Genomic DNA, 16,640 nt, shown 5'->3' on the forward strand with positions numbered 1-16,640 from the left:
TATATAATAACTATATTCTTTAGATGTTAAGTGTATGAAGTGACACGTCTTCTGGTGAGTGGTAGTGTGAAACCACAGATCTTGAGAAGATGATAAAACCAAATTATCATATTTTTTTTCTTTCTAAAGCTGAGGCAAGTTTGGTAAATGGAGAGGTTCCACTAGGGATGAGATGCAATGGTATTGGGAGCCAAACAAAAGGCAGATACCATAGAAATGGTGAGCCTAACATGTTAACTTCAAGCAAACGTGTCTCTCATTTGGAGCTGACGTGAAATACTTTGCTTCTATGTCAATAAAACAGAGACGACGCAGATACCATATAAATCAAAAACGCATATGCTTCATGGAATCTAATTCCTCACTTACCTTAACCCCTCCTGTCCCCAAAAAAGCTTCACTACAATTGGTGCTCTTCCACAGTACTACTAGAATATATACCCAACAAGCAACAACCATGAACCCCCATGTCACACTCACACAATTATAATCATTACCTTCAACAAAATAACACTACAAGTCAACCCAAAAGTGCTTTTCCAATTTATATCAAAATTCAAATACATTCAACTCAATCACAACTTCAACATTGTTTTTACATTAACATACCTAATGCATAAAACTATGAATCCCTGATCATGCTAAGATTACAAATGCTTCATCTATCTATCTTACTACTTGCTACTCTACTTGGGAAAAAAAATTTCCTCCCCTTCACAAACCATTGTTAGTAAAGATTCCTCCAAAATGTTCCATATCCATTTCCTCTAAGAACAAAAAACAAAGATGAAAAAAAGGTCCCTATTGTCATCAATGAAAAGCATGAAACAATTGTGTCACCAAAAGAATCATATGCATCCACCAGCACTGGCCACCCAAGAAGGGATTGCAGTAGCAGAAAAGGGGTCACTGAAGCAGTCTCCTGTGACAACAGAAGGGGCAGTGAGTTGACTCAGCTCATCCAAGCTCTCAAAGAAATCATCTGTCAGCACCATGTCAGACAAAACAAACTCATCTTCTTCCTCATCATCCATCACGTCCTCTTTCTCTTCTCTGCTCTCAGACTTTTCCACTTGTGCTGGAGTTTCTTCCTCTGCCCCTGAGGTTGCAGGGGAAGAGGGTTTTGTGAGGCTCTTGCTCTTCTCAGAGTCTTGTTCGGTTGTGACAGTTTGAGGTACCAATGGCTTCTGGCGTGTGGAACCAGCAAGAGAGTTTCTGTGTGTAGGAGCAGGGTGGTTGTGCTCAGCAGTGTATGTCACTATGAACATTGTTGGGTCTGATCTGTTCCTCTCAACCTGTTTCCTTGCCAAACACCCCTTTGAGCTGCTACATCTGTAGTAACCCCTACAAGAACAAAGCAACCTCAATTAGATCCTAAAGTACACAGCTTTAGAAATTAGGATTTGATTACTTAAAGCATAAAGCAGGGTTTTCGTGTGATAATTAATTCAAAAAAACCACTATTGAGATCTCAAAAACCTTTATCACCCATGCACAAATGGGTTATAAATCTTTAAATCAAGGGTCACCAAATCATGAACTTTCAACACATTTTTGGAAAATTGCAAGTGAAAAAAATATAAACCTTGGATAAGGAGACCCCTTTATGGGTTTCTGGCCATATTTCCTCCATGCCCATATGTCCGAGGAGAGATTTTCAAAAGGCACTTGACACACTTTCTTAAGCTGGTTCTTCCTGTAAAAGACCAAAAACACTCATAAGCAAATCTCACAAACAATCACACTAACATACCAAGATTTCAAAACACTGTCTGCAAACACAATTGCGGTCTCATCAGTCACGTTTGTCTATAATTATCAACATGGTAAGAAAACTACAAGTCTACAACCACAGGCGCAATCTAAAACCTTAACACACGCAGAATTTTGAAGCAAAGACATGATTTTTACAACAAGGCACAGTCCAAGATCGTTTTTTTCCTGTTTGGGGTATCAAAACAAAGCAAGCACGAACTTTTGTACCTTCTTTTAGATCGTGGGGTGGTGACAGAGAGCGGCTGCTTGTTTCGCTGTTGGTGTTGTTTCTCTTGAGATGAAACCGTTTTGGGAGGCGCAGAAGAATAGGAAGAGAGCGAGGACAAGGGAGAAGAGGCTTGCAACGAGAGAGGCTGAGATTTGCAGAAGAAAGGCCTGCAAAGCTCATGCAGCTCCTCAATGGGGCTCCTTGCCTCAAAGGGGTACGCAGAAAGCGACAGAACCTGGCTTCCTTGTTCGCCTCTGAAGATAGAAAAGGTAGAAGAAGAAGAGGAGGAGGAAACACCTTCGGGGTGGAAGTAACAAGAGGCAAAACCAGAGGAGGAGGAGGAAGAAGACGACACGGCGGATGATGTGACGGTGGAGCAACCTCTGACCACCGCATGTAGATCCCAATCTTCGGCCATGGAGACAAACTCTGCAGCGTATGCGCTTTGCTGAGAGAGAGAAAAGACAAAAGAAGGCGCTGACTTTTCACCAGAGAGAGAAATGATAAGGTGCAATGAGTGGGGATGGACTTGTATTTATAGAAAGAGAAAAGAGGGTGTTTTGCGCAAAGTCCAGAGAGAGAGAGAGACAGAAAATGCCTTCACTGGTTCCACTCCTGTTAATCAAAATTAGGATAATTAGTAGATAATTAACTTTCTTAAAAATATGACAGTGTTTCATAATTTTATAATTATTACAGTTTAATGATTTTTTTACATACAATAAATTTTACTGTTAAGAATTATATAATTTTATAATGATTTTGAACTATGTTTAGGTTAAAAAACATTGGCCCAGGTTATTGAACATATGGTTTTGTTGTTTATTACGATAGTGGTATCAGAGTTAAATAAAATTGTTATCGGAACAAAAAAGTAATAAGAAAATAGAAAAACAGGAAAAAGTTGCTTTATTTCTGGAGAGAGAGTGTGTGGATGGCATTTTGGCATCTCTATGCTTATCTATTTACTTTTTAATATATTTTATTTATTTATTTATTTTGGTGTTTGATGGAGTTGACTTTTGAAAATGTCAAAGGCTCTGGATTTGATGGAGGAGGGTGTGAAAGTCCACACGCACTTTATGAGGATTTCTTTGTAAGTTTTGCCGACAGGATATGTAATACAATAATGCCACAAATAGTTGGATCATTTATGGACCTTCAGATTCAGAGTGTCTCTTTCTAAATTTCTTAATTTTCAAATTTAAACATTCAGGTTTTTAAATTTATACTTCTGTAAATACTTAAACAATATTTCTTAATTTTTATTTTGCTTATTTAAAAACAGATAACTAAAAAGGTAAAAAACAAAAACGAATGAAAATGACGCAGAGAAACGACAAAGGGTGCTGCACAGAATGTACAGAAAATAACGGAGAGATAAAAATATTTAACTTTTTGCCTTTTTATTCATGTTAATTAATATCTCATTAAATTTACTCTCTCATTAATTATATTTCCCCACATTTGTCCTTAAATAACGATGTGCCTATTCTAGAAAATATTTATCTTTTTTGAAAAATATGTTGATAGATTTAATATTAAAGCAGTATAGATTAATGATAAATTTAATGTTATTAAACATATTTATTATTTTATTATAGTATTTTGTCCAAGCAACAACAATACACATTCACATTATCTTTACTTCATTGCATTTAATTGTCCTAAGGTGTAAATGTTTTTATTAATCATTTTACTTTTTATGAACATAATTCATTCCATATTCGAATTGAGCTTTCTAAAAAAAATTTAAAACCTAATTATGAACCGGCATTGCAATCACTTATAATAAATATTTATCCACTTCAGAACTACTTATAATGTAACATGCATTTAGTATTAAATGAACTAATAATGCTTTAATTCATAGCATTCACTATTTTATGAAATTTTAATTATAATTAATTTATCACCGATCACATTAAACTTCTTGAAATGTTTACCTATTTGTTCACCAAAATCAATTATGCTATTTTTTTTAACAACATTGTCTAAGTTTGAACTAAATTAAAATACGAAAAACACAAAAAACTCTAATTAATTTGATTTTTATTGTTTAATTGTCATTTGTGCTTATAAAGTATATCAAAGTTAAATAAAAAGTGGTAGAAAATCGGGTGTTATGTTATGGACATGTTATGATTATTTTAATTAAAATTGACATGACTTTTGTATTATATTTTTATTATAGTATTTATTTTTCTACCTAATAATTTGTTGTTTTTTCTTAGTTTATTTTTCATCTTTTCTTTAGCCATTTTTTATCATTATTTATGGTAATGAGATAATCATGAGATTATTATATAGATAGTAATATATGTTAATCCACCTTATTTTAATCTGCCTTACATTTGATAATAATAAAAAAAAGAAAGTCAAAGTCAAAACAACCATCCAGAATTATAAGCAAAATTGTTTAACCAGTTTTACATAGAATTAACTTGGACAAATTTATAAACAAAATCTTAAAAAAAGAAAACTTTATATAAATATTCTAACGATGGTTTTATTTTAAGACGAACATGATTTTATATATATACACACACGCACGTGCGTATGCAAGTAAATATTTGATAGTTAATTTCATCTTTTAAATAACTATTATTTTAAACTAAAATAATTATGTTTTTATTTTTTCTTTAGAATAACCATTAATTGAAATTTTATTATTGTATAAATTAAAATAAATATTTCATTGTTTTATTCTTTTAAATCATTATTTATTAGTAGTAAAATTAAATTTAAATACGAAGTTCCATTTGTGGTAACATAGCAGCTAGTGTGTTCCTTTAGCTTCTATCCACCATCTGTAGTGCTAATGGTCATTATAACAATTTTAAAATATTAATAAAATAACTTTTTATGTTGAACTCATTAATAAAGAGTGATTCGAATTATTTAATAAAAATGTATTACTCAAATCAACGGTGAGGTGAGGTGCGGCTGATACAGTTTTGCAGTTTACACAATTTGTCTTCTGCGGGCCCCACCTCTTTTACGGAAAAAGCAGGATAGCAAATCTCAACGGTTTCGACAGCATCAGAATCCTATGGTGAGCGATCGAACGGCCAGAAACAGTTTGACGGTCAATGATATTAACGGTGCCGATTGGATGACGTGGCAGCGGTGGAGCACGTGAGCACAGACTATAATAGATGGGCGAGGCGCGTTACGAATCGAAAACGTGGGTGGCACGAGGTATGAATAGCGTGTGGGGTCATGTCATGGGTCATGACATGGGTCGTGACATGAATGCATGCATCATGCATGTCGCCACCAGGTGGCTGGGTCCATTGACGCTTGTTGCTGAGTGAGATCAGAATATCACGCTTATCTTTTTTTAATTAGTTTATTTATTTTGGTTCATTGTTTTGTGATTAATAAGTTAGTTAACTAATAAAAAATATGAAATATAAAATATAATAAGTATGAGGGATTGTATATCAAAGTTCTACGTTGTGTTTGAATTGGAGATATGATTTAAGAAATAACAAATGAATAAATTTGAGGAAATGGAGAAAAAGTAGTAATGTTATTTGGAGGAAAAAATTATGTAATTTGATATGAAAATTTATCTATCATATGATAGGTATAATAGATTAAAATAATTATTTTATTAAATAAATTTAGATCATTATTATTATTTCTTTGAAGATAAAAATGATATAAATTTAATTTAAATAATGAAAATTATATTAAATTGAAATTATAATTTAAATTTAAAAATATAATTTACTATTACAATTATTTTTATAATAATAATTTTTTTCATTGAAATTAAAGAAACAGGTTAGTTTTCATAAAATACAAACCTAAAAACATATTTCAATCACATCTCAGATGAATTTCCTCGTCATTATATACATGTAATTATAAGAGAAACTTAGTAAAAACATTCTATTTACATTTTTTTATGATAATAAAAAATAAAATTATAATTATTGTTATTATTATTATTATAATTATAAAATTAAATATAAATAATTTTTAAAATTTATAATAATTATTTTTCATTTATATTGATTAAATTTAAAAAAAAATAAAAAAGGGTTAAATTAAATAAATAATCACTTAAAAGATAATATTAATAAAATAATTATTTTTATTTAAAAAATATATAAAAGGCAAAATTGAAAAAGAAATGTTGACAACAACAAAAGTTCTTTATATTTAGATATAGATGTATAAAAAAATTAGAATATCAAATATATAAAATATATTAAAAATAGTAAATTTTTAAAAAATATAGTTAAAATTATATGAATATTAAAAAAAAAATTGGGGAGTCATGACTCCCTTTGTCACTACTATAGTTTGCTAGTGTTTAGCTTAATTAAGTAATAAATCATCTAGTTCAAACTCTTAATTGTGTGTTTGCATCATATATATTTGATTCTATTTTTGGAAGACTGGTATATTGAATCAACTCAAAGATTATCCACATGTCATACTATCTTTTTCTCACATAATCGCATATATCATGTATTAAGTCTCTCACTCATATGACATGATAAATTCTTTATGACCAATCAGACATAATTCTTTTTCATATCATAAGTTAGGTTACACAAACTTCTATCAACTCTCACCACTTAATATCTTTTTATATGTGAGTCCAATATTAGTAGAGTTATATAATAATATCATACATGAATCATTGATCAATACATAACCTACAACAACCCAATGTAGTATTTTCTCATTGAAAATAACTACATTCACATCACACATCAAAATCTCATAGTAAATTATGGTTCTTGTAGTAACTACTCGGTCATACATCCACACAAAAAGATTATATTTATGGCTAATATCCTAGCTCCACTCAACCATACACTACCCATTTTATTTCCAAATCTTAAAACATTTATTTTTAAAATCTCAAACAAGATCATCACATGCTCATGAATTTAAATCATCACTCCATGTTATACACATGTATTACCTTAATGCAAAACTTATCACATACTTATATAGTTCATTTGAATTTATATGCTAATATATCATCATTTAATTTCCATTACATCAATAATATTCAATTACAACAATATTTCAATCAAATATATAAAAAAAGTGAAACATATATACACAAAAACATAATCAAATATACACAAAAACATTATATATATATATATATATATATATATATATATATATATATATATATATAACTGTCATTTACGGTTATTACAATTATAACCTATTTGGATTATGTTGTATTAAATAAAAAAATTTATTTATTTATTTTAATAAAAATAATTATGTATTCTATGGGAAAATGATCATCTCTTCCTGCACCTCTCACCTTTATTGGTTCCTTTTGAAACTTCGTTTTTATTTTTTAGTTTTTGCCAAAGTTTTCCAAACTTTTTGTGACCCCAAAATAACCTACAACTCAAAAAAGAGAAATTTTTTTATGAGTTTTTCCTTTCATGGTTAATCAAATGATGTGTATATACTGTTTGAATTTGAATTTTCTGTTGATTTTTTTTGTTTTTTATTGTGTTTTCAAAACACATTGATGTTCACTGTGAAATTTTAAAATATATTTAAAATTTTAATATAATGTATTTTTAGTGTTCAAAAGATAACAGTACCAAAGAAACTCAGTAAAAAATATGATATTTTTTCTTTTCACTTAATTTTGTACCACTATGTAGTTTTTTCACAATGTCATTAAAATTAGGGGTGAACAAAAAATCTAATTTTCTTGATCCAATCCACTTTTGCTCCAATCCAATTCATTTATAATCCATTTTATTAAAAATCCAATCCATTTAAAATTCATTTAATAGATATGGATTTCACTAGTAGATGAGCCAGAGGTGTTAAAGGTCAGGTTGGGGGTTCGATTCCCACTGGCAACAACCCACCCAGTATGAATGGACGGAGAAGGGTGATGGATTGGGGTGCATTGGGCTGTAGTAACCTAACAGCCTCTGGGGCCCGAGGAGGGGGTAGCCATGGATGTTACAACCCGGACATACCTTACGACCTACATGGGCCTTACGACCCGAATGGGCACGACGACACGAACGGGCCAGACGACCCGGGTGGGCCTGACGATTCAGACAGACCTAATGACTCGAACGACCCAGACGGGCCGACCCAGACGAGCCTGACGACCTACACAGGCCTTACGACCCGGATTGCATGATGACACGAACGAGCCCAATGACCTGGACGGGCCCTACAACCTGGACAAATTAGACGTCCCGGACGGGCCCTATCACCCGGACAGGCCCGACATCCTGTTCATGTCGTCGGGCTTGTTCGTATCATCGGGTCTGTCAAGGTCGTAAGACGCGTGTCGTCGGGCCCGTTCTGGTCTATGGGCCCGTTTGGGTCGTCGCGCCCGTTCAGGTCGTCGGTCCTGTCTGGGTCGTCGGGCACGTCCATTTCGTAAGGCCCGTCCAGGTCGTCTGACCTATTCAGGTCATCGTGCTTTTCTGGATCTATTTTAAAAAATAATATATTTTTCCTGTTGAAGATGAATGCCCATGGGTTGACCCTGACGCATAGGGCTTTTGTAGGGTTTTTGGCCCTGTGGACTTCTTTGATGGGGGCTTTTTTGGCCCTAGCCCACATGGGCCAGGGCCAAGCCTTGTGGGCTGGGCCAAATTGACACCTCTATGGGTTGGCCTGACAACTTAAACGGGTCGTGCTTGACAACCTGTACGAACTGAGTCATGTTGGCCTTATTGACACAAGTTTTAAAAAATTCCATTTAAATTTCTTTTATAAAAAATGGATTTTGAATTTTGAACTTGATCCAAATATTTGGATTGGATTTAAATCTTGATCCAAATATTTGGATCTGGATTTAAAAAAAATCCAAACTACTTTTGCTAATAAAATGGATTTGAGTCAAAAATCTAATCCAATTATTTGGATCTACAATGGATTGGATGTGGATTGGATTATTAAAAATCCAATTCATGTCCACCCCCGATTAAAATTCCATCATAAAAGCAATTGCAACATGATTAAATTTCTTCCCCATTATTTTGAACTTCAGCTTATTTCAACCACATCTCAAGCAATGTGTTTATGTTTATCTTTGAGGCCATCAACTATACTATATAAGTTACAACAAACTATATACTTGATGTTATTATTTGGTAATCAGTAATATTATTTCACCTTCTTTAATATAAGAGAATCTTCATTATGGGAATCTACGACATTTTACACCAGAAAGTAATCATAACAGACACATCTACCACATTTGACTTGCTAACGAAAGTTTCATTGGACCACCTAAATATACTAATGTTAAAAAATCGAGTTATCATATCAATACCACATATAAGTGCACAGAATGAAAACACCCTTTTTCTCTTATCATCATTCGATTATGAAACTTAAAAGGGTAAATTAAAACAAAAAGTTTCTGAGTTAGAAGCAAATAAATAAGCAAAAGTTCACAGTAATGTGTTATATATATATATAGTAATTGTTGAAGATGAGGAAGAAAAACCACATTCTAGAAGTAGGGAAGGATTGCACTGCCACTACCAATGGCTATATAAGCACTTATTTGTTTGGGCAAGTGGAGATTGGAGGAAGGTGGGGGCATAGACATGTGGTTGGTACAGAACTTCCACAATGCTGAAACCACAAACCCTAGAACAACAAAGATTTTATTTTCCTTGTCAACCAGAAGTTCATATGGAACATGATTTCAGGACATTTTTAGGGTTAATGACTCAGAGTAATGCTTTGATGGAGACAGAAAATATGAGTTTGATTGTGAACCCTCATGCACAAGCATAGGCTCCTGCTATTTTCTTCCTTAAGAGGGAAAGGAAGATGGGAGAAACTATGGCACAATATTTCTGTACAGTGACTAATGATTTTGATGGGTTTGGCACAAGATGTGACCCATGTACAAATGAAAATGATGAAAAAATGGACAAACTTTATGTGGAACATATGTAATTTTCAAATTAGACACATATCTCTGTCTTAATTTCCAATTCTTTTTACTTTAAAAACAAGAACATAAACTAACTTTTACACTTTTGAAATTAATTAGGTTTAATTTGATCACATTTAAGCAACTTGAAAGACAAGAGTTTTAACATGTGCCATCTTAAATATAGAATATACTATGATGATCCAATAATAAGATCACTTTTATTTAAAAAATGAATTTTAAGTTTAACTCAGTTTTATAAAACTTAGTTTTGCACCTACTTATATATTATTAATTGACCTTATTTCTAGTGATGTAAAACTTTCAACACACCCTCCTAAATTTCAATCTGATTTTGTGAGTGCAAACCTCATCTCACATGTCGGTTTTGTGAGGATTAAGTTAATTATACTTAAAGTTCACTTTTTAACCGAATATGAAAATCATTCTTAGGGCCTATTGTAGTGAAATTTGTAATTGTAGAGTCTATTATTTCACTCGTTATCGGATTGCTCATTAATATCTAATCTCACACATGAGATGTATTTGTTTCAGTGAGAGGGGATGTGAATCTCACATCGACTAAAGATAAGACCAATTCATAATATATAAACAAATGCAAACCTCACTTTAAAATCGGATTTGATAGGATTGACTTAAATTTAAAGTTCACTTCTTAACATATACATCTTAAACTTCCAGATTTGGATCATATGATAATAATAATTATTCTTTATTTATACATGTGTAGGATCTCTAATCTAAAAAGGATAACCTAAGAGGTGATGAAAGATGCATGATGTTGTGAAAGGATAAGAAACCTGGTTAATAAAACACCCCACTAAGCTGCTTTCGAAAGAGAAAGAGAGCATTTGATGGTAGAAGGAAGGTGTCACACTAGCAAAGTCCCACCACATGTGAGAGCAATTAATGCCATGTGTCTCAATCGATTGCTTTGTGTTTTATTCCCTTACCATGTGTAATCAATGGAGAATTAACAGAACCAAATCATATGGATTAGGGCCAGTGATTTTGGTTTCACACCTTGCATATGTTTCAGATTGGTATGCAGTAACATGAGTGGTTCAAATGGATCATAATTTGAATTCAAAATGCTGAGTATAGTGAAATTGTTCAAATATATGTGGATCCAAATTCACAGTAGATAATTTATATTTGCATGGTGGTTTACTGGTTTGGGTAGATTATTCTGGTTTGGAGTAAATTAATAGTATTTTACTTCAGAACAGGTAAAAACTTTACATGAGCATTCAGCCCGGCACCATGCATTTTGTTCATTTTGGGTATTCCTATGAATACAATCTTTATTTCCACATGACACTAATCATCACTTCATAATACAAATTGGTATATAGTTTAATGATGATATTTTATAAAAGTGGCATAATAATTGTATTAAGAAAAAACTGTTACTGATAAGCTTTTACAACAGTAGTATCTAAACCATCTCTTTGAATTAAAATTGCTTTCATATCGTAAATAAGTAAGGAAAATAAAGTTGTGAAAGCGAGTTTGTTTTTCTTTCATTTGTATAAAAAAAACATTTTACACCCTAGAAAATTAATGATAGTTGAGAACAAATGACAAGAAAGAAAACAAATAAGATAAACAAAGAATATTCATTACAAGAAAATAAAAAAATAAATAAAAATTATTTGTTACTAAATTAGTCACCCTTATAAATAAAAATTTATAATTGATCGTTAATTAATTAAATACCAATTTAGAAATTAAGTCATTTTGGTAGCAAAAATTTAGGTAATTAATTTTTAGTGACTAATTTTCTTTTGTAATCAAAATCATGGTAGCTAATTTTAAATATCAATTTAGTTACCAATTATATTTTTTATTCATAATAGTGATTATTTCAGTAACCAATATTTTTTTTATTCTATATGAATTGGTACCAAAATTGATCATTATAGTGAGTAACAACTTTTGATCATTAAAATGAATTATTAATGAAATATTTTCTTATAGTGAATAGTAAAAAGAAAGAAGATTTACTCGTGTGGGTTAAAATTTAGGTGGATAACTCGTTTATATAATATTTTTAAGTCTATATATTCTATTAGAAAAGTAAACAGGTTTTAATACTTGAATAACTACGATCAAATTAAAGTTAGTTGTTTACATATTCACTAATTTATAAGCTTTATAATGAAACTACAAAATTATAGAAGAAAAAAAATTTTCTTTTACATTTTATCTAAGTATTGGAGAGAATGACGAAATAATTTCCACTATAAACACTATAAAAATATAATACAAAAAAGAAAAAGAATGATAATATCTTTATAAATATTGTAAAAGAAAAATAAATTATTTATAAAAAAATAATAACATATATAAATATTGTAATATTATTTTCGTAACCGAGCTCACAAATTTAAATAAATATCTAAATTATAGTAATATCAAAAATTAAAATTACAAAAAAAAAAAAACTAGGGGACTGAGGCCCCAAAGGCCTTAGTGGATCCGTCCCTGAAGACTAAGCACTCTTGTTTGTAAAGGGAAAAAGAAGGGTTTGAAAAAAAACAAAAAAGGGAGTGTAACAAGGGAAAGGGGTTGTAGGAAATGAAAAAAGTTGAGAGTATGTTTTCAATCTTGTTTGAAAAAGTATGGGAAAGGGGGTGGGAATAGCAAGACCCTACTTCGGCTTTTACAGTAACGTGGCTTAGCATGTTTCAAGTTAGTCCTTTTTCAGCCCAATAAATAGCATGAGTTGCAAGCGGGCTCAGTTTGATGCTGGCCCAATTACGTTTAATTTAAGGTTTCTGCTTCCTGCACCCCATACTAACAGCAAAAAGAATACGAAAGACACAACTTTTATTACTTTAAAAGTTAATTTTATTATACCTATGATTTTTTATTTATGAACTCAAGTTCATTCACTCTTTGTCACAACTTAACATGTAACACTAACATAGGAAACTTCCTATAATTTATTTAACTATCTTTTTTGTGTAATTCTGTCACCATAGCGATTAGGATTATAATTTCTAATTAGATAAAGTTTGGTTGAAATTAGAGTTTAAGTAGCGACATCTACAATGAGTCACACTCCTTCACTAGTTATTTTAAAAAAAATCACTTTATAATTAATTAATTAATTAATTAACTATAATCAAATGTGCGAAATCACTTACGAGACAGTTAAGAAATAATTACTCGATTATAAAAAATGTTAAACTAGTCCAATCTACGAAGGCTAATCAACTTCAAACGAAACAAAGGAAAAACAGTAATTAAACACTATCTTATATTTCTCAGTGTCAAATACTTGCACATGTTTTGTCTAATTATTTTTATATAATATTTTCACTAATTTTAAGGTAATCATATTGAAAAGTCAAACAGTCAAACTGAAGTACAACAGAGTCAATAAAAAATTATATTAATATATAATTTTATATATTCATACTTTCTTTTTCTCGTACAACACTATTAGTTAGCGATTAGTATAATTTTGAAATAAATAAATTTAGTATAATATAAAACAACGTAAAAATAGTATATTGATATAACTATAGAATGTTCTAATAGGACTGAACATGAATATAATAAATAAGGCACGTGACTATTAATTTAGCAACAATGAAGAGAAGAGAGAGTAACAGCGACGTGCGTCTGCGGCTGCCCACGTGTTAGGGAGGAAACGTTGAAGGCAGTCACAAAGAAGCTCAGCGCAGACAGGCCCAAGAACACCACTCGATCCATTACATTTTTTTATCTCTTTTATTCCAACAATATCAAATCTACAAAACTTTTTTCTTATAATCTTTTTTTATCTAAAATGCACAAAATACAATAAATTAAATTTCAAACATCTTTGAATTATTTAATTTTAAATTAAAATAACGTATAATTGCTCCTCGTTGAGTTACAGTTTCATTATTAGACTCGATCATTGTATTCTATATATTGTTCGTTTTAGATCTTGGAGCTATGTTACGAAAAATATTTAAATCGTTCATTTTAAAGTCTGAAGCTCCATCACGAGAAATATTTTTAAATTGTCTTTGGTCGATTCCTTAGCAATATAAAACTATTAGGTATACCGGAACAAAGTTTTGGTGACATCGTTAGGATCAATCATCACATCTAAGGTATTGTCTAATTTGGAGTCTGGAACTCCATCATAGTTTTCTCCTTAAAAGTGTCTCAAAATATTGAAGAAGAAATGGATATTTAAACTTTCATTAACTTGACTCCCAAACGATGTAGGACAATTGGGTGTACCATAATAACAAAAAATATTAGAGAAAAAAAATAAAGAAGAAAAGAAAAAACTTAAGAATGTCTTTCTTAACATAACAAACAAGTCCTCTCTTTTTGACCCTTTTTTGGCTCCTACATTTGATGGTTGTTAACTAAACTACTTAATCCAAAACAAAACTACATTCTAGCTTGTGATCTATTTGTTCTACTTAGTTATCATGTCTCCATCATCTCCATGTGTCTCTCGAAGTAACTATGAATTAACATTTTTAAGGAACTATTGTATTTATAAAGTCACAAAATGTTATTGTTACTTCCTTATGCATACAATTACAAGAATAAGAATGCCCTCTGATTCTGACAAAGTTGGTCACATTTTCACTATCAGATGTTTTTATTTTATATTAATAAGACTTTGCTAGAATCCCATCAATGATCAAATATGATGTTTTTTGTGCATCTCTTTGCTTAATTGTTTGATGTTGAAGATGGTGCATCATTTGTCATAAGACTTATCTAATCCAATTTGAATAGATATCGTCGATACGAGACCTCTGAAGATACACTGATTAAATTATCTAAAACTTAAGTATTTGATTAATTTTAATAATATTTTTAATGTTATTATAAACGTATCTATTTTATAGATTTTATATGTTAGTTATTAATCAATAATCTTATCATTTATTTTAAGACGTTGGTTATGAATAATAAATTAATTATTTTTTATCATATATTAGACATAACTATTTTTTATTAATTTTTATATTAATATGTGAAAAATCTAAAATGTTTATGAACACCTCTCCATTAAATCATTAGATGGAACGTAATCTCGTAACTCAATTTTTTTTTCATTTTCATATTAAAGTGTTGTACTTTCATGTATTATTATTAACTTAAGTCTCACAAAGTCTTTTACATATGAACTTTCATTAAATACTTATATAATTACTCTTTTACATATGAACTTTCATTAAATACTTATATGATTACTTATAAAGTTTTTCCTTCGTTTCTAACTTAAACTAATGGTATTTTTCAATTTGTTTAGTTGCATTTAAACATTAGAACAAAATAGAATATTGTTGACGATTATAATCAATCGTAATAACAAAATTTTATCAATAAAGTTTACCATCGATCATAAACATTCGTTGGTAAACACTAACATCTACAAATTCATTGGTAGATGTTTATTGGTAAAAGTCCGTCACTAACATCTATTGATAAAAATGTACAATTGGGGTTCATATTAAAACTTCAATAAAATGTCCTCACATTTCCACCCTCACCCCTCATGAATAAAACAATCTCAGATCTCTTTTACATAATTTATCAAGTATAAATTCATTTTTATTAACTTGGACACCTTTTTCTGAAGGTCAACTTTTGTTTAAAAAGTTATATCAACGTGTATGATTTGATGTCTAACCTTTATTTATTTACCATCGAAGATCTTTGATTCGGTCTCCATCTTGAACATTTGTAACATGATCTCACAAATTCATAATTTTATTATATTTCCCATAAAAAAAATCTTGACTTTAAGAAAACAAGTCATATGTTGCGGGGGCTTGGACCACTCCACTACTCCGCGGAACTGAACCATATGGTGATGAAAGGTATCACAATCAGAACATATTATTCTAAGAATAAATACACGAAACTTATAGCACAAAAATTAAAACAATATTTAATATAAGAATAAAAAATACTCATGGGACACTATTTGATTGTAGTTCTCAATATTTTAACACATTTAAGGATTTTGATTAATTTGATTCGTAATTATAATGTTAGAATCATGTTAGAAACAGAGCATGGTGAAAGGATAAGGCAGTGTGAATATTAGATTTTGTGGAGGCTTTTATTCAACTTTCATTTCATAAATCATGTCAAATCCACTTTGGATTTGATGACACACTTTTTGGACTTCTTTTATGGCTCTAGGCTCCTATATCTGCATTCATAGTTGAATTGAAATTTTTACACCAAAGTCTATATTCTATACGTGTGTGCGTGTGTGAAATGACTAATTGATATCTAGTGTTAAACTTTTAACAAAATAGTACACGTCAATTTTTAACAAAATATTACCAACTTTCTATTACTAAATAACATATAATTAACATTTTTTTTATCTTACACTCGTATTTTAATTCAGGATTGAGAAAATAGGATACATATAGTAGGGTTTATTAGAAAAAAAATATTAACGTTGTGGTTTCCTTTATTTAATTTAATAGATATATATATATATATTTGTTATAAATTGATGTGGATGTTTTGGTCCTACGTGGCTTCAACTCCTTTAACTACCTACGAAACAGAATAAAATTTGATATTGTCTTTCTGAAGAGAGCATGGGAACTTTCGTTCTTGCAATTTCCGGTCCTCACAATGTCACACATGTAATAATAATAAATAATAATTAAATTCTGTGGTCTCGCCCATTGATTGCGTAGTCAAAAAGATTCTGATGCTATA

At 30.5% G+C, this 16,640-nt stretch overlaps 1 protein-coding gene across 1 annotated transcript; it reads right to left on the minus strand.

The window, feature by feature from the left end:
- Nucleotides 1–520: 520 nt before the first annotated feature.
- Nucleotides 521–2,492, minus strand: WRKY22 (WRKY family transcription factor). Its single transcript, XM_028070208.2, has 3 exons — nucleotides 1,984–2,492; nucleotides 1,586–1,696; nucleotides 521–1,344 (listed from the first exon to the last, which is right to left on the minus strand). Exons 1-3 carry the CDS (start codon nucleotides 2,400–2,402, stop codon nucleotides 849–851), a joined length of 1,026 nt encoding a protein of 341 aa, XP_027926009.1. The 5' UTR covers nucleotides 2,403–2,492; the 3' UTR covers nucleotides 521–848.
- Between the last annotated feature and the right edge of the window lie 14,148 nt (nucleotides 2,493–16,640).

Source organism: Vigna unguiculata, chromosome 5 (genome assembly GCF_037176805.1).
Source record: "Vigna unguiculata cultivar grain cowpea cultivar isolate G323 ecotype 2 chromosome 5, ASM3717680v1, whole genome shotgun sequence".
Classification (NCBI taxonomy): domain Eukaryota; kingdom Viridiplantae; phylum Streptophyta; class Magnoliopsida; order Fabales; family Fabaceae; genus Vigna; species Vigna unguiculata.